Raw genomic sequence first — 25,057 nt, 5'->3', positions numbered from 1 at the left:
TGGTATTGCTGCTGCTGATGGACCCCCGATTGCAGGGTTTTTTGGGGGGGAGTTTTTGCCCAAAGGTGGGTTCTGGGGTGGTCTTAGGAGGCAGTATGTGCTATTCAGCTTCCTGGGTTCATCAGTAATCACTCTGGACTCCAGGGAGATTACTGGTGGACCTAGGAAGGTGAGTAGCAAATACCACCTCCTCAGTGGCCCTGGAACCTGTGTGGGGCATATCAAAAGCTTCTCTGGATGAGAGTAAGAGGCAACCGCATGTGAGGAGGGACAGGGCTTTTCCCAGGGCTGTTGCTACAGCCTTCAGGAAGGGCTAGTGTTGCCAGGGTGGGGGCCTGTGGTATGGCATAATCTGGCCATAGCCGGTCTTAAGGAGTTGTATGCAGCAAAAACCTGACCATACTCCTTATTAGTATAGTGGTGAGTATCTCTGCTTGTCACGTGAGAGACCAGGGTTCAATTTCACCACAAGAAGAGTGATGCCTTTTGAATGGGGAGAAAGACATGCCTGGTCTGACCGGCATATTTCTCATCTCCTTCTATGGTGACTTCTGTTCACACCCTGAACTGTCGATTTTCACCTTCAGAGAGACAATTAGCCCACACAGCCACTTCTACCTGCTTGCCCTCTACGGCGCCTTCCGCCACTGTGACTGGGCCCAGCTTCAAGACCTGCACGTCGGGGCACGTTTCGGAGTCACAAAGGGAAATACTCTGGCCCAGGGCATGATGACACTCACCTAGCCAAACTGGGGGGAGGGACAGCTGGTCAAGGAGCGAGAAAGAGAAAAGCAGACAGGCAGCAGGCTGGTCTCCTGTCTTTTTTCCTTTTGTTACCATTTTAACTGTGACAGTAACGGGGAGACTTGATTAATACCTGTGGCCACAGCGTAGGTAGGTGGCCACCCCGAGAGCGCAGAACTGCTGTGTGTCACCTAGTGGCTGGCCATGGTTGTATACTGGTTAGCACTCTGAGCCATGGCTGCGGCAACCTCAGCTCGAATCCAAGGCTTTGGCTACACTTGAGAGTTACAGCGCTGGTGGTGGCTTTACAGCGCTGTAACTTACTCCCTGTCCACACTGGCAAGGCACATACAGTGCTGTATCTCCCTGGCTACAGCACTGCTTGTACTCCACCTCCATGAGCGGAATAAAGACAATAGCGCTGGGGTGCCAGTGTAAACAGGGACTAATCTTACTATGCCGTAACTGACCTCTGGAACCTTCCCACAATCCTAAGTAAAGAAGGATAACTCTCTTTGTTTTGTTGTGATGCTCTATTTGTTTTGTTGTGAACTGGGGCTCTCAGAGCTGCTTATCAAAAAAACAAACACAGCTCTGTTTGCTGTGAATGAGTAAACAGGCAGGGGGCTCCGTTTGGAAGGCCCACAGCTAGTGTTTGCTTGAAGAGAGAGGGAGGTAGGGCGCTTGAGGAGAGAAGCAGGACGGAGGGCAGGAGAGCAGGGGCGGGGGATGTCCGTTTCGGGGAGGCTGCTTAGCTGGTCTCTAAGGAAAAAAACAAAGAGGGCTAATTGCTTTCAGTGAGTGTGAGGGGGTAGGGGAGGGGGATGGAACTTGCAAGGCAGGGAGCTGACAGCGTATTGGCTCCAAAAATCCTCTCTCTCTCTCTCTCCCCCATGCTCCCTATCACACTCCACCCCCACCCCCTTTTGAAAAGCAAGTTGCAGCCACTTGAACGCTGGGGTAGCTGCCCATAATGCACCGCTCCCAATGCAGCTGCAGACACTGCAAATGTGGCCACGACAGTGCGCTGGTAGCTGTCAGTGTGGCGACACTGCAGCACTTTCTCTGCTCAGCTGTACAAAGACAGGTTTAACTCCCAGTGCTGTATAGCTGCAAGTGCAGCCATACCCTAAGTTACGGCATCGCTTTTCAGTGGCAGAGCTCCTGAGGTGTGCCTAGTGGCTTAGCCTGAGTGCATCCATTTGCAAAGAGAGCCAGCAGCTGGTCCCTAGTTTCCGCTTGATGAAGGAAAGTCAATCAGGTAAATCCATCAGAAAAAAGAGTAAGAGGAATTCTTCCCGGGCGCCAACATCTGGAAACAGCATATTCCATCCTGGAAATGTCTGTGTTTTGAATGTCTGGCCACTGCAGGTTTAAAGGAAGGATGTGCCGCCCTGAGAAACTGCAGCCCTCCAGAGGTGCTTCTAAAGCCAAAGGGGCCTTGAGTGAGTTTGTGATGCTGTGACTTTGAGGAGCGTCTGAAGTGTGGAAGGGGGGGAAGGTAGCCAGAAATGGTTGTCAGAGGAACAAGGTACTGAGCAGCCCGTCAGTGAGGGAAAGGTCCCAGGTAGCCCCCCCACCCCCCAAGGCAGCTTGCTGAGGGCTTTTCCCTGCAGCGTCTTGGGGTCTGGGGAGGGGAGGCATGGCACATCTTAGACTGGCCCAGGACTTCTCTGGCCGAGAGTGGGGGAGTGGGGGCACTCAGGACTTCTCCTCTGGCCGACGGAGGGGGCATGCGGGACTTCTGCTGCGGGGGTGGGGTGGGGTGGGAGGATGGGACTCATGGCCCCAGCTGCAGGGGTGGGGAAGATACACAGCCGGGAGCTAGCCTCCCCTAAGGGGGAGGGGGCTCCAGCCGCTGCCCGGGGCAGCACCCACTTGCCCAGTCAGGCTTCCTCTCCCACAGATTATTATTAGCACATACAAATCTCTGTAGTAGTGGGTATTTAAAGGTCTTGAGAGATATGGGTATGTACATAGATAATACTGTGGACTATGTTCTAAATCAGAAATATTAGTCACAAAGGGCCTATGGAACACCGTCCCTGGTGATTTCAAAGATGTCAGGCTTTGGATAGACACCTTTCACCCTATGTTCCTCCTGCTGGGCTTATGGTTTTCTGACTGGTGCCTAAATACAGTATCCTGGCCGTAGTTGGCCCATAGTTGTGTATTATGGGTCCTGCTCTTGCAAAGGGATACATCACTAATGGCCCCTTACACCCACAGGGAGTCTTGTTGACTTCCATGGGACTCCAGGTGGCAGTATGAGACCACACTTATGAATCTCTTTGGAGGTGCAGACATGTAGTTTTATAGCCCAAGTCAGTGGGACTCTGCATGGGGAGGGTAAGACTCTGCAGGATTGGGGCCATATTTTTGTATTTCATCTCCCTCCTTCTTCATCACTTTTGATAAAGTATTTCAAACAGAAAGAATGAAAGTAATATAACTGGGGGGGGGCAGTAGGAAGAAAAAGCACAGAAGTCATTGACTTAGGATTTTTTTTAAAACCTTTTATTAATTAGTTTTGCCAGATAATGGATCTGAAATTCATTTGCTAAAAAGTTTCAAAATGAATGCCACACTTGCCTGACACAAAGTATGCCTCTGTGACAGCAGGTACCATCAGCTTATGGCAACCGTTGAAAATAACATTTTTATTTTGTATGCAACAATGCAAACTTCAAAAATAGTAAACTATAACTTTTTTCCCTTTTTACATAGCATGTGATCTATCACAGATAGAAATTTAATGGCGAACCTAAATCGCATAAGTAAACATCCTGGTGCTTACAAGTTTCATAAAAAGGTGTTACATTACATTTGATGTAACTATCGTACATTTCTTTTTAAAACTCCCAACTGTAGAGTGAAAGCAACTGGCAATTCACCTTGTTGGGCTCAAACTGTACATCATGAAACGTGTTTCTCTAGACCTGGCTGTCAGCTTCCTTGTTCATTTTATTTCAAGTAAAATTTTCCTCTTACTCACACTAGTGTAAATCAAGAGTAACTCCACATGGGGGTAAAATCTGTGCAAGTGAGAAGAGACTCAGGTGCACAGTGCATGAACTTGCAGTCTTTGAGCCCCCTAAATTCCCAATGAAGTCTGTGACTGACAGTGGGCACTTGTTGACTTCCGTGGGAGTTTTAGGAGCACTGGGGCCCCCCTATACTGTAAAATGACAGAAGTTACTTTCAGAGTGACCCGTTCTACACGGATAAAGACTAGCGTTCTGTAGAAGGCACTGTATTTCTCTTGCATGATCTTAAACGTGGAGCGCAGTCATGTGCAGTACAAGGAGCCTGTGCAATATAAGCTCTTGACTGCTTCTCCTGTATTACTTCAGTGCAAGCCTTTCAGCACATTAACCTCACTCTTGTCCTAGCACAAAGTGCACTCATCTTCACTGAGCAGTTCCCTAATCTCTCTCTCTCTCCTCTCCCGCCTTCTCAAAAAGATTTGCTTTTGGTTTTTTGAAAACTTTTAAAGTTACAAGTATAGCTCTGGTAGAAAATAAGCATATGATGTAGCATAGCATCTGCTCATTTTAAATCACAGTGTGTGATGCGTCGTTCAGCTTCTAATGTTCAAAATATCTGCCCTGCTTCTCATGAAAATTGATCTTGAAAATGATATAAGCAAAGATAATTTGACTATACATTACATTCACTGAAAAAGAGGAGAGAGGTTCTTCTTTTGATTTTGTTTTTTTAAAGTGGTAATTCTAAGTGAAAGGTCTGATGTGAAAAAAGTGCAAGCAAATAGGACATGCCAAAACTTGATGCCTTAGACTGTATCATATCAAAACTGTACAGGTATGTACACTATACTGGACGCATGTGCTTCGCAAGAAAACATCCTTGAATCATAACATACAATGTTAATCACAGAGTTTCAGTAAAAATAACATTAATGAGCAAAGGATGACATGGAAGGGCGAGTTCTCCTGCTTTTGCTCTGCAGTCCTGAAACAATGTCTCCATTCCCGTCGGGGATCTCTTCCTTCTTCCGCACTTTGAGGCGGGTGAGGAGCTTCATTAACCAGACGTCCCATTCCTCTGGTAGAAGCAATAAGAGGAAGCCCAGGCCAATGATGACAATGGCAATTACACGGACACTGTTGAAGACAATTTCACTCGTGTAGTGATCAACAACTGTATGAAACATTGAACTGATATTATTAAAAGGGACACGGCATTGGGGCAGCATCTCACCCCCTGCCACACCCCTACCCATACACTCTGCAGTATATTGCTTGCAGAGAAGCAGCACAGGGCAGGCTCTTAATATAGGTGGGGTCTCGCTCGCTTAGAACGCGTGGACTTCTGGACATGAAACACTGTTAGAGACAGACTTGTGGGTCTAGAGCTCTCCCTGTTAGTTTAACCTGGGCATTCAGTGAGTCCAGATTACCAAGGGCAGAGAGTAGCCAGAATTTGCCTTAAATAGAGCCGGGGTGCGGTGTGGCACTGCACTTCTCACCCTGCACACTAGCCAGTACTGACAGGCGGCTACTTAAAGGTATAGCAAGTCCTGCTGCCTATCCTTGCTTTACAAAGACTTCTGACACCACAGCTCAGGTGTGCATCTCTTTCACCTCCCGACCCTGGAGCTGCTGAGTGGAAAAATAAGCAAATAAATACATAAATAAATAAACCATGTTCTTAACTCGGGTTAAAACAGCAATGAAGACATGGCAACTCAGCTTTGAATTTGAGTTAGCAGCTTGAGTTCAACCTATAGGGGAACCTGAGGAGGAACACACGCTGCCATCCTGTGTGAAAAGCTGAAGTGCTTTCACTGTCATTTTAACCTGAGTTAAGAACACACCTTTTTGCAGCGCAGATGTATCTAAGAAGCTCAAAATGGGCTGAGCTCTGGAGGTTCTTTTATCTGGATTATTCATTATAGCAAAGAGGTTAGGCTTTTACTTTCATTGCATAAACAGTATGGTCATTAGTTCCAAGCAAAGCTATTAGAATAATGGTTTTTTCACTTCTGGGTTGTGACTCTCAAATTGGTGACGAGCAGGTGTCTGGAGTTCGGGGGAGGAGAGGTATGAGCCTGATCCTATTCCCTGTATTTCTGCCACTGAGGCAGATTTGGTAGGCCACTTGCAACCATTCTCCTCAGATCCTGGCTGTGACCCACAATCCTTTGTACTGATCCCTGCAGTGCCTTTTGGAAAGCACCACAGGAGGAAGCACAAAAGATGCTAGGGTAGAGCTGCACTGGACCAGCTGCTAGTGTGTGATTGTGCAGCCCTGGTTTGACAAGATTTAGCAACCCTGGTGCACAAAGATCTGCTCTGAACATATTTTTATTTACATAGCACCTTGCAGTAGACAAGCTCAAAGTGGAATACAAAGACAGGTAAGCATTAGCTCCATTAGAGAAATGAGAAAGCTGTGGCTCCCCAGAGACCAAGTGACTTGCCCTAGGACACACAGTGAGTCACTGGCTGAACTGAGAGTAGAACCCAAGGCTCTTAGCTTGCAAGACCCTCTGCTAACTGTTTTATCACATTGCCTTATTATGAAATAAACTTTGCAGCACAACACATTGTAGTAAAGAGCTCTTGTAACTACAATACTATAATGTTGGTGTACACTGTTTTTTCACTGGTGAGAACCACGTCTTACCTTCTGAAGGCTCCACTAGAAAGTTTTTGGCCTCAAATTTTATTTCCCTTAAGAGTTACTTTTACTTGTGAGTTTTAAATGCCAAAGCCTTCCATAGGTATTGCATTCCCAATCTCGCTTCAGAGTGCCTGCTGCATTGTGGTGGTCGATATGCATTCTTTTCCCCTTCCTGAGTACCTGCTGAAAGTGCTCTTGCAGAGGACCCGGGACAGTTCTGCTGTGCAGGAGACTGCAGGGCAGTAATGAGCAGTCACTGCATTGGCACCTCACATCTTCTCCTCTTCTCCCCTGCACAGCTGTGCATTGGGGAGAGGAGCTTTGGGCTTTAGCTGCCTCAAGCTATACACCAGCCTGTGGTTAAAACCGAATAGCAGAGGGGAGCTAACCATGCTTGGTGACTATAGAGCCTCATGAGTGCTGATGTTAAGCAAAGAAGTGATTCTGCATCACCTTGTGTGCTGAGACATGGGGAAGAGAATAAATGTATCTGAAAGGAGCTTATGTCCCCCACAGGCCTAGGGCCAGCTAACCAAGTGTATGTGAGAGTGAGTGCATGCACACAGTGAGGAGCTGGAGGACAACTCTGGTGCTCCCAACCACCCTCTCCACTAGGAAGAGCCAACAGGGGAGAGGCAATGGACAGGCACATTCTGTTTCCCCAGATTCTGAATCAGAGAAGCTGCTGGAATGGTCTCCATTTCCCTGGCACCAGTGTGGGAGTCAGTGTTTAGTTTTACCAGTTTCCTTTTGTAACCCTGGCAGTGGAAGGAAAACCCGCTGGCAGACACATTCTCCTGCAAAAGAAAGGAGGTAGAGGCCGACAGAGGATTCCCAGTGTGGACAATTCTTTTTCCATTATGTGCTGGTGTCACACTGCCTAATGGAAGGGAGGTTCAAAGCCCCATAAATAGAGCTGGCTGAAATTCTCCTCTTTAAACTTTTTTTGTTTTGTTTTGTTTTTTCCCCCAAAGCAAACTTGCACAGAAGTTTTTTGATTCATTCAAAAATTTCAATATTTTTTTAAGAAGGCAAAAATATTTTTGAGTTTTGGTAATTGTTTTTGTTATTTTGTTGAAAACTCAGAATTTTTTTCATTTCTTTAGCCATTTTTCACAGAAAATACCATTTTTCTAACCAGCTCTCCCCTTAACCTCCCAGGCCAGGCACCAGTTTCTGTGGCTGCTCTTGCTTATCCTTTATCTCTCAGGAAAGTCTTGCTTGAGAGGAGCTATAGGTTGAAGACTTACAAAATTGTCATAAAAATTTACCAGCCCATGCCAAAATCTACTTGCCTAATCTTTACCATAATGATTGAGGATGTTAAACACCAATGATATTTTACTTGCCCAAGGCTGAACTATTACTATTCATAGGTGCTGGAGCTACGGGTGTGGGGGATATGGCAGCACCCTGTGACTTGTAGTGTTTCCATTATATACAGAGTTTACAGTTTGGTTCAATGGCTCTCAGCACCCCCACTATAAAAATTGTTCCAGCACTCCTGTTACTATTATACACCTCCCAGCATGATTTCTCATAATTTTATTTTGAAATGTAATATGATTGGTCTAAGTATGTTTAGCATTAGACACGTTCCTTGAACTGGTGAAAAACTCAATTAGCAGAACATTTGTTCAGCTATTAGTTTTCATCCATATGTAATGCAGGAAAATATATATTGTTTTAACCAGTTTGTTCTCTGCTTTTTGTGGGTGTGGATACAAAACATCATTTTATTCACTTCAGATAAGCTCTTAGTTTTTAGTTCTGTTGAATGTTTAAACATTAAGAGGCTTTGTATATATAGTAAAATAAAAAAGGAAGTTAAAAATTCTTACTTGCATTGACAGGTACGCTGAGTACAATTCCAAGAGATATCAAGGTAGGATATGTAATAGCAATTCCAAAATTTAATAGAATATTGAATGCTGAAGTAAGAAAGAAAAACAACTTTCATTTTTAGATACACAGTTCTTGTGAAACCAAGCTTACAGTACAAAGAGAATGTTTAATGGTGCACTTCTCCAGCCTTCAGGTACCTCCCGTTAGTATTTCTGAAAGTTACCTGTACACAAAGGCCCCTACCCTGCAAGCTGATCTGCCTGGGCAAACCCTTGAGCCTATGGGAGGCCCACTGACTTCAGCAGGACTCTGCTGACAGGGATCGGATTGCAGGATTGGGGCCATACAGATCAGAATATGTCCCATATCACACAGTAGTATTCAATAACACAACTGCATCTCCGTGACAGTTCCCATTCCCTACGATTATCCAGTCTGTCCTCCCATTTTAAAATTTAATGTCTTCATTGGGGAAATCCTGGGTGAAAAAAGCATTTGTTTCCAGGCATTTTTGCATATCAACTGCCTGTAGATGATGGCTGCACATACTATAAATCTAACCTTGATGATATTTAACCTGTTTGATAAACAGCATTTCATTTAAAAAAAAAAAGAACATAATGACTAAAATACAGCTTTTATGACAAATAAATAGCTGTTGGGGAACCAACTTCATCCCTAGTCTCACTCCTCTGAAGTCAGTAAGGATATGCCGGGGGGAGTCTGATCCACAATGTATGTTCGAATATTCTAGAAATGGCTGTTTGCATGGATATGGCGCTTTTCAACTCAAAGAACACCAAAGTCCAAATTCTGCACTCTTTGCTCATATAAAACTATTGCCTTGGCTTAATACTTAATAAACTAAAATGCAGCCACTTCTGTAGTGGAACATGGCGGCTGTTTGAAAGCACAAAGAACTACACTATAATCTATGACAAGAAGGGGAAAATACTATTTCCAATTGACACATTTTAGCGGTCAGAATGTAATTATCCAAATTAGCACCTGGCTAAGGCACCAGGTTAATACCTCTAATTTAGCAAAGAGCAGCACGGCATCTTTAATGCTCACATGTAGTCTAGGTTTTTGTTTTACAGCTCATCCACAAATTCTTCCTTCAGTAGCACAGTACAGCCCTGTCATTAACTAAAGCAAAGAACCTACTGAACCACCAGCAGTACTGCAGCACACTAGATTGTCTTTGGAGGTTCCTCAGCATTTAAAGAGTAAATATAATTACCAGTGAAGTCAATGGGAAGAGCCCCACTGGCTGAACTGGCCTGGCTCTGGTTACCTTGGGAAAGTTGACAAGTCCATATCTTCAAACGTGGGTATTCCATTAGAACCATGGGCATTTTGCATTTGTGTGAAGGAGAGTTTATAAGTATGCATTAGGACCAACTTTATGGGCCCAATTCTGCAAACCCTTTCGACTGAGTGCAGTGCTTACTACTGAAATCGTTCTGGGGCTGTCAGTGGGACGCTACATGGCAGCAAGCATTATTCCCAACAATAATCCCAGGAACCAGCCCTACATCTGTAGCTGTGCAATGGGCCCTCCAGATGATGTCTCATGCTAAACTTTGGGAGCAGAAAAAAAGAAAAATCTACACCATTTCAGAAAAATCTAAACTTCCATGGGGGAAGGGGGGGCGTGGCCTCTGGCTACTGCTTCCATTAGAGAGTGTTACGAACTTACAGCATTTACTTACTCAATAAGAGAATTGAAAATCCACAAAGGTTCCCCCAAGGAATAACATCAAAAGAGCTCCAGTATTCCACTTTGGTAAAGTACAGAATGACAGGAATACAGGTGATGAAAAGGACATTGAAGACACTTAACACAGACAAGAATAAGGCGGCTTCTCCAAATTTAGCGCTGCCCAGGAGAAGTTTGAACAAAACCTGCAAGAGAAAAAATAAGTAGGTTTGCTTTAACTCAAAAGCATGCCTGATCAGCTGACCCCTTTCCACTCCAGCAATACATTAATGCAAGGATTGCATCTGCAGCTGATACCACTAATGCAACATAAAATATCTATGTGGAGGAGGCTCAGCACTTTTTATTCTGAAAAACAGGAAGGAATTATACAAGAAGTTTCTTGAGTGGTATATTCTCTTAAAACTGTTTTTCTTTGTAATGTTCTCTTCAGAAAAAGTGAAAATAAAATTAAAAATGAAAGACTTGGGGAACAAATAAATGCACATGACCTCCTTTATCTGGCTGGCATGTTGCTTAGCTAGGCCCTGATCCTAGTTGTAATGTTAACCATAACTCTCAGGCTCCTGCTTTTGATTTTTTCCCCACTCATTAGAACATTCTTATAAGGATTTTAATGTTCAGTTCCTGATGTACACACAACCTTAATTCAATCATAATGTTTCCTGCCTGGGAAAATATGTGTGTGTGTAAAGCATCTCTCACACCACTGGAAGCTCTGTAAATATACTAAATGAAATAAATTGAGCAGTAATCCTGTGCTGGGGAAAAGAGCTGCAGTGTTTTATAGCTGAGATATTACATAAAGAAGTACTGCTTTTTTTTACTCTCTCAACATGCTCACCAGTCCCTACGTGTCGCCTCATGAACGTGCCTCAGCCCTGACCTACAGTCATCGCCCTGAGGGATGTGATGGCAATTCAGCGGCCAGGCCCCTTCAATCCCAATCATCTTTGCTTCCAATCACCTGCCAACCAGAGTGCCAATTACCTGCATTATGGCAGTGGGTTATATAATGTAAATTTTCTTCTTTCTGCTAGGAACTCAAACCACTCCCATAGGCCACTGGGCAGTTGGCAACAGTCTTCACTCACCTAGCAAGTATGTGAACTCTCTAAATCCTATTGCCCATGAAAGGCCGTACATCCTAATGACCAGACCTCAGTCCCCATGCCCCTTAGAATGCCATGTTAAAAGTACTAAAGAGGGCAGGGAGAGTTAAACATTTGGTTCTTCCCTTCTGCTGGGGGTGATTTGTTAAAGGGATTTAGGTTTGCAGGGAAGAAAAAGAGAAAAACATTGATTTTTAAAGCAATCTCCCTATGTAACTACAAAGGGGCTCAATTTTGCTCTCAGTTTTACTTACATCAATCTGGAGTAGCACTATTGACTTCAGCGTTTGCATTACGTTTACATTAGTAAGTCAAACCTGACTTTGGCCCAGGATTTCCTCTACTGAATGCTAGTCGCTAAAATTCAGTAACTCAATTCAAGCTTTAGTGCATAAATCAAAAGGATGACAGGCGTGTTACTATCTCATTTTGAATCAATCAGAAACCTGTTTATGTTTTGTAGAAAAAAAAGCCACCTGCTACATTTAAGATACAGAAAGTGACGGCTGGCTCATTATGTCAGTATTTTATCACACTTCCCTTAACAGTAAGTTATGGACCCATCCCCACCATCCCATAAGAAATGACAGGACGAGTTCTGATCATTAGCAGGGACCACCATTCACTTTTGCAGCCGAGGGGGCACTGAGCTTTGGCAACCTTCTCAGACAGGAGGATGCTGCAGGAGCAGAAAAGGCCCAGTGAACGACAGTGTACGAAGAGGAGTGATTTGTGACCCCCTGTTTGCTTACTTTGAGAAGAGGAGTCAAAGGCAATATGCTAGAGTGATATAACACAATGAATGAGAGAGAGAAGGCTCATTTAGTGTTCCTATTGACTTGTCAGATGGCTTGTTTCCCATCATGAGCTGGCGTCAGAAAGACATTTCCTGTTCCAGAATGGCAAAGCACAAATTAGTCAAGATGCATTGCAACTTTTGCTGTGATACATGCAATATATGTGGACAAGACTTGGAGCCTGAATGTTGCTAGACTAAACGATCCATTATACTGTTCTAGGATAGCAAGTCCTATGTTCCTATTTCACTATGGTTTTAAAGACACTGAGTTTCTGTCTTACATTAAACTACTGTGTATCAAGTAAAATCTAAAGAGGTTAGTGTGTTAGCAGTACTGCTGTTGTTAGATTCAATTAGCCACCATCTCTCCTTTATTTAATGAGTTTATTCTGCTGAGAACATCCTAATACAACACACAAAACCATGTTAGTGACAGGAAACCATCAGAAATATCTCCACAGTCAGAGCTGGCCAAAGCAGCTATTTTTCATACTCGTTATTCTGAGTCCATTCTGGATCAGGTCTTTAATGAATCTGAATTCCAGTTGCTCCTCATTTGATACCTTCAGGGAAGTCTGTCTGGTTATTTCACAGAGTAATGACAAGGAGTGAGAACAGAGGAGACAGACAGTGAATGTGTCTGTGTAACAGAGATGGCGAAGGGGCTGCAGGAGAGGACTGACAACAAGCCAATGTCAGCTGTTTGTTCCTGCAACTAGTGATGGGAAAATCTGGTATCCGCATAACATGACATCTATGTCTTCATACGCCCCTTTTATCACCAATAAACAAAAACACAAGGCAGATAATCAATTCTGTTCTGTCTGAATTGACTAGGAGGGAGTGGACTTTAATTTCCAGTCATTCCTGTAATTTCTGACAGTAATCATACCATGCTCCTTGTTCTGAACAAAAGAAAAACTGATTAAAATCCTAGAAACAAAAGCAAATACAGTCCAAAACAGGAGCATTAGCCTGGTCACTCCTCCTTTCTGAGGGCTAAAGACAGACTGATTCAAGTTTAGGGATTTTAAAAATGTTCTTATGGTTGTTGTTTACATTAGAGCTACAGCATCTGGGCTTGACTTCCCTTTTTTTAACTGGAGGCCTCTTGCAATCTTTAGCGAACTTATAGTAACTTCATAGAAAGTGAAACCTGAGCTGAAGCTTTCCCTGCCCCTAGACCCAATTCAGCAAAATACATAAGCTAGCACCTTAATTTTAAGCATGTACTATTCCCACAAAAATCAATGCTTCAAGTCAGGTCTGTGCTATGCACATTGCTGAATCAGGGTCCAAGTCAGAAGGGTACGGAGACATTTTAAAAGCCAAGAGCTTGAAAAAGCTTTTGGACAAAATTTTCAGACTTCGATTGCTAAAATTTGGCACCTAAATGAAAGGTGCCTGATTCTGAGAGGTGCTGAGCACCTGCAGCTCCTGCTGAAGTGCATTGGAGCAGATGAATTCTTTGGTGGGAGTCATTCCCCCTCCCCCCCCGGAAAAGTAGGCACTTAGGGCTCCTTAAATAGGGACAGATGATGCCAACATAAATAAATATTTCTTGCCAATGTTAAACTGGTCTTTATGCTTATAGCAGGTACCCATAAAAGAGCATGCGATGTTGCCCTGCATAAAGCTTAGGAGAGGCAGCATTTGGTGGTAAGTTGGGACCAACTCATTAATACGAGGTGGTCAGCATTTTTTAGCCCGAAGAGGTTTGTGTGCATTTACCTTATAAAGAGCAGACATTGAGGCAGATCCCACAACAAGTGCTATTCCAATAACTGAATGACTGTGGAATCCATCAGCATAGGTCATCATGACTATCCCTGCAATAGCAAGTATAGCAGCCACAATCTGGTAGGAAGCAAACAAACAAAGGAAGTGTTATTTAGCAGCCCCTGGTGACTGAAATATTTAAGAGCCATTCTGAATGAGAGCTCCACATTTCTGCGCCATCTACTTCAAGCCTTATTGATGAGAAAAGAGCAACCACAGAGAGCAGAGCAGTCTGCTAATGTGCTAAGAGAATATACAAGCCCCACCAGCTGGTTGAGAAACTGCCTGCAAGGAACGGTGAAGAAGAGACTGTGTCAGATCTCAGAGCAACTGGCCAGAGAGGAGGTGCTCTTCAGAGCATTGTCTCCTGATAAACCTGAAGAGGGAATTTCAGCCATCACTGAGTCTTGACATCAGGTGGCCCCTGCATCAGGTGTTTCACAATAATACATGACTTTGAATTTCCCAGTGCTTGAAGAAATGAACTAAAATCCAGGGGAGATGTCAGGGGAAAGGGGCTTATTGAAAAAAACAGTAAAATAAAGAATATCAGAGTATTTTACAAGTCAGCCAATGAGTTTATTCAGATGTAAAGGGGGAGATAGACTTTATGATTCAGAAGAATGTTTACACTTTGAGTGGGATTTTCAGAAGTGCCTGAAGGATCCATGAGCACATTTTCTATTGACTTGCAGTAGCACTTGGGCTCCTAAATCGAGTGTTTTTGAAAATTCTACTCTATGAGCATAGAGTCTACACTGATTTGGGAGAAGAGCTTAGCTGAGAAAATTGGTTGTGTGCTGCGTATTTAGTATTGACAGTGCTGATCAGTAGGCACAGTGGAGTGGAGAGAGCAGGATGTCTCCTGCTTCACAGACTACTCACATGGATCCCTCGGGGAAGAAAGTCAGCACAATGTCTCAGCCATCCTGGGCATTTGAAGCAAAGGGATGGAAAGAAGGATAATAAAAATAGGAGAATCCCTGTTTATCCTGCAGATTTCGTTAGTTTCACTCCTCCAAGATCTTGGTTGTATATTCTAAAAGGAGTGGCTGGAAAACCAGGGAGAGACCAGTATATCATACATATTCCATTTAGAAAGGAAAGGGAGATTTTATGTATCAGCCAGGTAAATGCTGTAATGTCACTCCTCAGAGCATCAAAGGCCGAGTGCTATTTTTGCCCAAGGAACTTTAGTTGCTCATTGAAGATGCTGGACTGACTGCCCTTGAGGGTAAATTTCTCTTTCTATACAATAGGTGCAGCCTGGCTCATGGCAGCGTAGGTCTCGCCACACTGCCCCACCAGCACTCCTCGGAGGTGAGCCCTTCTAGGGGTGGAAGGATTCAATCTCCACGCCCATTCAATCCTATGCCTCTGCCAGCACTACTGATAGGAAGGCCAGTTAATGCCAGTGGTGGTTTTGGTGAGAGGCATCTGCTTAAACCTTATATCCAGGCCTCACATTCTTTGCTCTCTTTGTAATGTAATTAGAATAACCCATCCTATTCAAACCATAGCTAGAGGATCCCTGTAATAAGGTTATACGACTTTCAGGCAGGTGAACCCATCAGTTTTTTCCAGAGTCCAAAAATCTACAGCCTTAGAGAATAGAATAGAATTTAGGCTACAAGAAAGAGCTGAAAACCTTAAATACTAACTAATCTGACATACCACAGCTGGATGGGGACAGGCTGGATGGAAGCAGTTTACAGATTTAGGGCCAAATTTTAAAACTAAGGTTCTAGGTTGCACCTGCAAAGGTGTACATACACAAGTAATCAAACATACAACCTATTTCTATATATGGGTATGCCACTACTTGCACAGTTACTCTTGTGTGCATGAATGTACAATTTTGCTAGTGTTTCTTTAGTGAGTTAGAGTCGTATGAGCAGAGCAAAGGACAAAATCAGAAGAGAATGAAACATTTGAAAATTGTATCTATTCTGTATAGAGCTGGGACCTTTAGCTAAATAAAATTAATGCTTAATATTAGAAATGCTAATGAGATGGGGTTTGATCCGACATGTTGCTAACTATAATGGGAGTTGAGAGAGCTCAGCACTTTGCAGGATTCATAGACTCTAACGCCAGAAGGGTTCACAGTGATCATCTAGTCTGACCTGCAGAGCACAGGCCACAGAACTTCCCTCCATAATTCCTGTTTGAACTAGAGCAGATCTTTTAGAAAAACATCCAATCTTGATTTACAAATTGCCAGTGACAGAGAATACCACAAACCTTGGTAAACTGTAAACTGAAAGCCTCTTTCATCCTGGACGTGGTGGAGAACTGAGCCCTCAATATCTGATTTTAACTATTTCTTGAGGCTTTGCTGCCTTACAGAATCTGAAACACTAGTTTAGTGCATCAGCAGTAGATTATAAATAAAGCTACGATTTAATCATGGGTATTTATAGTAAAAGTCCATGGTCAAGTCATGGGCAATAAACAAACATTCATGGCCTTGTCCATGACTTATACGATAAATACCCCTGACTAAATCTTGCAGCAGCCACTGCTGTGGGGGGTTCCCCGAGGGGCTGCTGCTGCGGGGTGTGTGTGTCACGGAGGGCCGCTGCTTGGGGGTGGCACACCATTGGGATCTGTTGCTGCAGGGTGTGAGCCATGGGGGCGCCGCTTCTGAGGGGTGCCCCAGGGGTTGCTGCTGGGAGGGGCAGGGCCAGCAGCACTAGCTGCCAGGGGCCGCAGGAACAACGGCCGCTCTGGCTGCCCCAGGGACTGCTGCTCGGGCAGTCCCTGGGGCCAGCTGCTTGGGTGGCCCTGAGGTCAGCCACACTGGCCGCTGCAGAAGTCATAGAGGTTGTGGAAAGTCACGGAACCCATGACTTCCGTGACAGACATGGAGCCCTAATTATAAAATCTTTGGTGCAGGTTTATATGTTTGTAGGGTATCTAGTGCAGTGGGACCCTGGCCTCAAGATAAACCATAAATAACAACTAACTGTGACTCCAAACACTTAGCTCCTGATTTTAGAAAGGGGCCCACCATTTTAGAAGTTCACCCCCAAATTAAATTCCAAACACGTAGTGTTTGTCCTTGTACCTGAATAAATCAGCTCCACTATGACTCAGGAACTTACAGAAAAGGGAAGGAACAGAAGGAAGAAAAGGTGGCCAGCCATCAACCAAGGAAAGAGGAGGAGACTCCATTCAAATCCCCAGTCATAAAGGGAAGTACCCTAGCACACTCGCTACTCAATACACAGTGAAAAGAAAGAAGAACAAAATCTCATTGTAGCATCTTTCCTCCACCAAAATGCCCAAGCTGTTCCCTGGAGGAGCCCTTGCTAATCCCCATGAAAGATACGAAGGAGTCAAGGAAGAGCCTGTCCTCTCTGCCTCATTTTCCAGGGGAAACAAAATACATCCCACACCTGCAATACATTTGCCACTACTCAGACAAGAAGTTAATATCCAAGAAGTTCAAGTATCCCAGAAAGTTCTCCCTCATCCTTTGCCAGTTAATAGCTAGGTGAGGAGAATGTAGCATGTCACTCTTACTCAGCACAAATGGGAGACAGTTCCTCGTGAAAACCACTTGGACTAAATCTTTGATTAGTGCCAGGCACCACTGTGGAGGACTGAAGTTTGGAAGGGGTACAGCACCTCTCCATGATCTATAACCTTCCTTGTCATGTTGTTTCTCCCTCTGGTACCATATGCCATCAATGACAGGTGGAGATACCTTGGCATACCTATGGTTTTAAAGCACTATTTTCTTATCAGGGACTATTGGAGAACTGTGTCTCCAATTATTTGCTACTGATTTACTGACAAGTTGGCTTATCCCAAGACAATACTAAAAATTAATAAAGAATAATTAAAGATGCTTCAGACCAAACCCTAGATCCAGCCCATTCATCACTTCACCCCCTTTCCTCTCTTGAAATGGGGGAAAGTTCAGACCTGGATCCACTCTTCAGTCATTAGCTCTGTAGTCAATCAAGCCAAAACCCTAGATCTGAGCCTAGGAATCCAGATACGATTCTTCTGACATGAATGCATCATTACCAGTATCTTCCATTTATACAGTGGCTTTCATCCAGCAGGGTTACAAAGCATTCTGTACCAAATACACCATCTTTCTTGCCCGTGTGTGTGATTGTGTGTTTACAATCTTTGTATCACTCACCATAGAAATGCAGCCACCTAAAGGGGTGCAACACATCAGTTGTTTAACAGGGTACAGCAACACTATACACTGCTTTGGAAAGTCACTAGGAAAACCATCTCCAGCTGCACATGCAGGAGAATTAAAGAGGGAAGGATGTAAATGTTTTCCACTAGAATTTGACCAGGACAATGGAGTACTTACTAAAAGTCCCATGGGAGGGCTAGAGACCTTGATTGTTTTTTCCTCTTATTCAAAAGACAACTCAACCAGCATTACCGTCACCCCCTAAAATCACTACAGCTCTCCTACAAAGGCTCCCTTACTGGTTATTCAACCCCCTTCCCCTGCAGTTAAATGAAGTTCAGAGTCAAGTCAGTCCGAAAGGTTAATGTGCAGACAACAGCTGGAAGGGCAAGGTACTCCTTTGCTGGCACCTTTTGTAATTTTCCCTATTGCAGCCTCAGGGCCATGCTGCAATAACAACAGTGTGGCTCAAGATTTTCAATCACACAGAAATAAATTCTTCTATTAAAGTTAATTTTTAATCTCTGCGTATCCTGGGGTTTAAAATCTCTCTGAAAACAAACTAGAAATATTGCCCAGGTTTACCAAGAAGAGAGCTGACTCCTCATCTCCACTTCAGCTGGTGTAATGGGGCAGGAGTAAATCGTTGGTGTCTTCACACTGTAATTGCTTTCAGCCCCACTATAGGAGCCACAGACCTGACACTGTGTCACTTTTGGGGAGTGCTGATGAATGCCAACTGCTGATTGGTGCTGCCTCTGCTGTCAGAGGGGAATGTGAGAAGCTGCCTCTTGGTTCTAAGGACTGGAATGTTCTTCAAGGGCATAAGGGAGACAGGACTTAATTTTAACAACTGCAAAGGGAACTCTGGATCAGATTGTCTCTCAAAGCTATGCATTGTGGGTCCCTCCTCCATCTTTCCCATGGAAGGGATAAACTGTGTTGGTGGCACCTCTTGGACCAAACAGAGGGTTCTGTGTGACTGCAGGGTCTATGCAGAAATGGGAAGGCTGCAGGGAAATCTCTGTTTCCCACCTATGGGCCCACAGAATTAAGCAGAAAATCTAACAGAGAATTTATTGAAGTTGTGCTTTGTTGGAGCTGTGCTGGCAAGTTCCAGCCTCCACAATGCCCCACTCAGAGATCTCCTGCTCCAGAATTCCCCCCCTCTATCTAGCCTGTTGGACACAAACTAAGACCTGATAGTTCTCTCTAGCTCTTCACCTGCCAGAGTGACTTACACAGACTGTGTTAGGTAGCACTAGTACACGAGATCTCACTGAATTTTAGCCCAAACTGTGCAGTCATGGAATGGATTGCTAAGCACACTACAGGGGCATTTCTCCCCCCTCCCTCGCACTTCCACACAGAAACAAACCTTTTTAAAAACAGATACTTGAAAAATAGGAGCTGAATTAGTCACATCTATGTTTATATCAGTTGCTATCAACAACCAGGTCTGACACAGAACTTAATACGCCAATAGCATAGGGCTTGTGTCATATGCAGATATGAGCTGCACCAATGAATTCACAGAATATGGACAAAAAATGCACAAGGACACGTAAAGCACCTGTAGAAATGCACAGTTAAAAAAAAGTCTAAGTACAATAGGCTCAGTCCTTTCTAATCAAAAGAGAACAGGAAAAGGATGATAAATGTTCATGACCACACAGGGATACCAGCTATCCTTCATGTCACAGGCTGGGATAAGTTATCTCCTTTGGAAGGAACAGTGAGGAAAGAGAGCAAGTTCTAGGAAGAGGAGGCTGCAGTGTTGAGAGAGATCCACACAGTGATGGTTCTCAGTGCTGATTTGTTTTGTAATGAATGCATTTCTGCACAGGCTGGAGGACTGCAAGCTCTATAAGGATATTATGCTGACTCATCTCATGACTTCACCTCTTCAAAAGATCAGAGAAACCTGCTGTTATTAGTGTCAGATGCTGATCTAAATGAGCCAGCTGGAAAGGGGTTAAAGCGAAGGAGGGAGGGAGACAGAGAGATAAGGAGACACTTACCCTCACTCCCATGAACCTGTCCCTGAGAACGATCCATGAAAGCAAGAACACAAAAGCTTTGTTGCAGCAGAACAACACGGAGACATCCGTAGTGTTTATTTTCTTTATTGCATGTAAGTACAGGTAGTTTGTGAGTGTCCAAAGAACACCAAAGGGTGCTGCCTTGGTAAAAAACACCTTCATAGTCAAGCCATTGTCTCCAAAAAATCGGCAGCACTCCCTAAAACAAGGAAAAAAAGGCAATGTTATTATACCTGAGTGGCAAACAAGTCCTTCATGCGTCGTACCAATTAGAGTGCTATTTCTGGTACCATGTCTTTCCTACAAGAAGGGTAACAAGTTTCAGTCTGCTGCAAAAGCCATCATTTGCACAAAAATATTGAACACACAGAAGGGATTATAAAACTGAAAACGATGAGCACATTAGAGTACGGTGAAAGGTGGAGGTAGGGGATCAAACTGAATAACTACAATATTAATAAGGTGCTTGCACCTTGCACTTTTAATCTATATTTCTCAAAGCGCTTTGTTTCATTATTCTCATTTTACAGCTGGGGAAACAGAAGTGATTCTTTAGCTTGCACAAGATCATCCAACAAATCAGTGGCCAGGCTGGGAGCAGAATCCAGGCCTTCTGACGCCCAACTCTTTGCCTTAGCTACTGAGCCAGCGGCCTCCCCGGTAAGCAGAAAAGAGAAGAGATGGATATAGAGGCAGGATTTGAAATGGCTGGGGACTCACTGGAACTAAGTTCAGGACAAGGCTTTTCCATCAGACAGGTGGATGTGGCTAAAGGCACTGCCACTGTCAGAGACTCACAGTGAGGACTAAGTCTTGCCCATAACCAGTTCAATGAATGGAGGAGAGGAAAAGGGAGTTGGTAAGGTCAGGTCTGAGGAGGCAATAGGGTCAGTGAAGATAAATAAGGATCAGGGTAATGAGGTTATGCTTGGTCAGAGTGTTCTTGGGCAAGTTGAGATTTGGCAAGGAGACCAGCCCAGAGGGAGTTGTAGTAATCAAAGTGGGAGGTTGGGAGTGCATGGATTAAGGAAGTGGGCAGACAGAAAGTGAAGATAAGGGCAGGTATGAATTATATTATGAATCCAGGTCCAGCTATAGGAGGTCCTGCAGATACTGTGGTAAGATGGAAAAATAAACATTGATGGATCATTTCTGGTACATCCGACAAGGCGAGATCAGAGTCAAGGAGGTAGATGGAAGAAATCAGGGAGCATTAGGGCATTTATTCTAGTCTAAGAGAAGGAACCAGTCTTGGAGACAATAGGGTGGAGAAAATTTGAGTGGAACCAAGCACTAAGGAATATATGACAGAGAGAGTGCACAGAGAGGTGGAGATGTTGGCAGGGACAAAGGATGGATGGGAAAAAGTTTGGTGTCATCAATATAAACATGATGTTTAATGTCAAACAGATTGCTGAGATAGTTATAAAGCAGGAATTAGATAGTTAGAGGGGTCAAGAACACAGCCGTAGGACATCTTTTTTGGTGCAAACATTGTAAGCTAAAAACCAAGAGTCACTGGCTTTATGACTGCTGTAAAACTAAAATGGCATGTGCTAGTCAAGTTGTTTGCATGCAAATTCAGTAATGCAAAATGGAAACACAGGGATTTGTAATCTGAAGAATATTGTTTGCAGCCTAATGACGTTCAGATGGCCCTTACCAGACCCTCAGAGCTCTTTCCCCAAAACAGCCCATACCAATTAGAGTTGAGAGGGTAAACCAGGGCCTTCCAGCCCAGTCCTGCATCCTGAGAGACCCACTAGAGCACCAAGCCCTCGCCTCTCTTGCAATCCTCCACATGGAAGTAGCAGAAGATAGCGGGAGGAGTCTTCACAGTCTGGTGACAATAATTCATCTCTGAAACCTGGATTCTGGTTGGGTTGGGTGTCCCAGTGGTTAAGGTCACTTTATGCCCTGGAGAATCATGGCTAGATTTTTTTTTTCATTTGCTGTATTGCAATTGGCTGTTGATAGTTCCTCATCCCTCCCCCTCATCAACCATTGCAACCGCCTTTCTCTTATGCTTCTCTCCTCCCTGTCTCTGTCCTCTCTGCTTTCCTTCTTTTATCTACCTTCCTCTCTTCAGAAATTCCTTCCTCTTCCCCACTTCAACCTTGAGTGCCCATCCCTCAAAAAAACCCAAAAAACTCTTACAATAATATTTTTGGTAATGTAAACAAAACAATTATCTGAATCACTACGTCAAAAATGAAGAAAAGACACTGTTTGCCATCCATCACCATAATTGCTCTGCTTGCCCTTGTGTGCTATCACCCTTTCCCCACCACCTGCCTGGGGGGGGGTTGGGTTCATTTTCTACTTTGCAAGCTCTTGAGGGCACGGACTGTGTATTGTTCTTTATTTTTATAGCACACAGCACAATGGGGACCCAATCCTGGGATCTTTTGGCGCTATCACATTAGAAAGAATAGTAATCTAGAGCTTCTGCCAGCTACCTCTCTCTCACACACAAATGGGCTCTTCAGAAATGTTGTCATGTTATTACTTTGGGAAAGGCTGCTCTCTGACATTTTGGAGGAGTTCTCTTCTTTGAAAAGCAACAGGTTTTTGGTTAGGCCCTTCTAATTTTTTAGCTGGATTTCACTGAGACAGAAGGAGGTCAAGAAATTTGTCCAAGGTGAGTCAGTGGTTCAGCTGGGATCAGAATATATGCTCTCCTACACTAAAGGTTCCTGAGAGATTCTACACTGCCTTGAACCTTGTATAATCACTTCAACCTGTGCAAAAAGAGTGCAAACCCAGTGTAAAATACAACCATTCTGATTTGGTAGTCTTTTGTACCCTCTTTGCATTCTGCAAATGTATGAAGGACTGCACAAGGTGAAAAGATGGAAAATCAGAACCCCAGTCTTCTTACCATCAGGCCATGTGCTTTTCCAGGTAAGTGACAAGTAAGGGGTTGTTGTTGCTGAAAAATATACTCACCCTTAAATCTACTTATTTTTGGTGCCTTCTAAACATCATGCTAATAAAGTCCAAGGAGACCTGAGGGATATGTGGCATTTTTTATGCACAAAATCCTTCAAAGTATGACAGCTTGCTCTCAATAGATTTCTCTCCCCACATTTTCCTAGTTATTTATCAGAGCAGCTCAATGTTTTCTTGGTGCACCATCAGACGAGACCAAAACAATACAGTGCTCAAAGGAAAAAGCCCATTACTTGTGAAGACTTACTAACAGGCATCTGACAAAGGTTGCTGTGGATGAATAATGTTAGATAAATACCCCAGTGCAGAAGTTTTATGGGAAACAAGATAGGACTAACACATGACCTCTGGAGCTATGGTAATTATAGCACAGGCTGGATGTGAAATCAGCAATGGATAATTGGCTTCTTCATTAAACACCTCTTAAATACACTTTGGAGGCAGCTATTTCTTAAATATCAGCATGCTGTGCATCATTTTTATTCCAGCCGCACAAGTACATGATGCACATCAAATGTTTTAATCTTCATGTTTTATGAATACTGTTTGGTAAAAATCAATTTAATCGTATGCTTGATCAGAGTTTCTGTCCCACTGCCATCCATGCATGCTTAAATACACTGAAAGAGGCGACTTGTTTTAAATATTTAAACAATCTCATCTAGTAACAAAAATATTCTTTGTATTTCTCAAGAAAAAATTATCACTTGTTTATAGATTCAGAGTCTCTCAGGCCAGAAGAGACCATTATGATAATCTAGCCTGCCCTGCGCAACACAGGTCATGGAGTTTTGTATAAGCCCTGATCCAAAGCCCACTGACATTAGTGGAAAGATTCCCATTGACTTCAATGGGCTTTTGATCATACCCATAGACCTTTAAGTGGACTGGAGCCTGCTTGTCTGTCTACCAACTCTAGGTAGTCAGAGACTGCAACTTGCCTTGTGTGATGTGCCTCCAGCACTTCAGATCATCTGAAGCATTTCAGTTAGTAGCCTCTGGTTTGATTATGAGGGTGCAGGTGGCAGGTTGTTCTCAGTGAGGGTCCTCAACTGTGCAACTCTTCCTGCTTCAGTTTGACAAAGCCTGAATTTGTTGGTCCCCCTAGTCTTGCTGCCAGACTGGTCTTTGGCTTTTCTTGGGTATGGGGAGAGGGTGATCAGGTAGATGGAGACAGTGGTACTTTCATTAGGAGGGTTCAATCTCTTGGATTCTGGTCCTAAATTTTTGCCATATGGGCACATGCACTTAGGACACTGAATGGGCATCTTTTAAAAAGAACTAAAATAAATATTTGTAAACAGGAGAATATCTCCTGTGTTGTTGGCATTAATTACAAAACAACTTCACCTTCAAACAATGTGATGCCAGCACACAGAATGAGTAACTGGGTTCTGTGCTGACAAGCTCTATGGAGATTAAAAGTGTGTGTTTGTGTGTGTGTGTGTGTGTCCTCCCCCAGAGTGTACTCTATAGCAGAAGAATATAACACACCTGTAGTAGGTGGCCATTATATCTGTACAACACTTACCACAAAGCAACTGCAAGAAAAGCCTACAGCAATCACTGACAAGAACATAAGAATGGCCATACTGGGTCACTGATGGACCTATCCTCCATGAACTTATCTAATTCTTTTTTGAACCTATTTATACTTTTGGCCTTCACAACATCCCCTGGCAATGAACTCCATGGGGTTGACTGTGCACTGAGTGAAGACATATTTCCTTTTGTTTGCTTTAAACCTGCTGACTAAACAGGAGCCAACTTTTTTCTGCGTCGGTGGGTAATCGCGCCCCTTGCCCTGCTCCCACCCCGACTCCACCCTGGCCCCAAAGTCCCCGCCCTAACTCCGTCCCTCCCTGCCCCTATTGGACTCCTCCCATAATCTCCGCCTCCTCCCCCAAGCACTGGGAGGGAGGGGGGAGAATCAGGATGCGGCGGTGCGCTCAGGGGAAGAGGCAGAGGCGGAGGTGAGCTGGGGTGGGGGGACAGGGCGGGGAGCTGCTGGTGGGTGCAGAGCATGCACCAATTTTTCCCCATGGGTGTTCCAGCCCCGGAGCACCCACAAAGTCAGCGCCTATGGCTGCCTCTTAATTTCATTGGGTGACCTCTGGATCGTGTGTTATGTGAAGGGGTAAATAATACTTCCTGAGTCACTTTCTCCACACTATTCATGATTGTACAGACCTCTATCATAGCCTCCCCCTTAGTCGTCTCTTTCCTAAAATGAACAGTCCAGTCTTCTTA

General features: G+C 44.0%; 1 protein-coding gene across 3 annotated transcripts in view; it reads right to left on the bottom strand.

Moving 5' to 3' along the window:
* Positions 1 to 3,270: 3,270 nt before the first annotated feature.
* Positions 3,271 to 25,057, bottom strand: part of SLC35F3 (solute carrier family 35 member F3) — a 320,504-nt gene continuing 298,717 nt past the window's right edge. For 2 of the 3 annotated variants that reach the window (XM_075064160.1, XM_032774995.2), the window contains 5 exons: positions 19,835 to 20,054; positions 13,601 to 13,726; positions 9,951 to 10,143; positions 8,232 to 8,321; positions 3,271 to 4,905 (listed from right to left, as the gene is read on the bottom strand). In XM_075064160.1, the coding sequence (XP_074920261.1) occupies positions 4,661 to 4,905; positions 8,232 to 8,321; positions 9,951 to 10,143; positions 13,601 to 13,726; positions 19,835 to 20,054 (874 nt within the window). In that variant the 3' untranslated portion in view covers positions 3,271 to 4,660. The remainder of the gene's footprint in view (positions 4,906 to 8,231; positions 8,322 to 9,950; positions 10,144 to 13,600; positions 13,727 to 19,834; positions 20,055 to 25,057) is intronic. The other variant, XM_075064161.1, reaches the window with a different exon arrangement.

Source organism: Chelonoidis abingdonii, chromosome 3, assembly GCF_003597395.2.
Source record: "Chelonoidis abingdonii isolate Lonesome George chromosome 3, CheloAbing_2.0, whole genome shotgun sequence".
NCBI lineage: Eukaryota > Metazoa > Chordata > Testudines > Testudinidae > Chelonoidis > Chelonoidis abingdonii.
The sequence above is the reverse complement of the archived record's forward strand: the minus strand, read 5'-3'. Positions and strand labels throughout refer to the sequence as shown.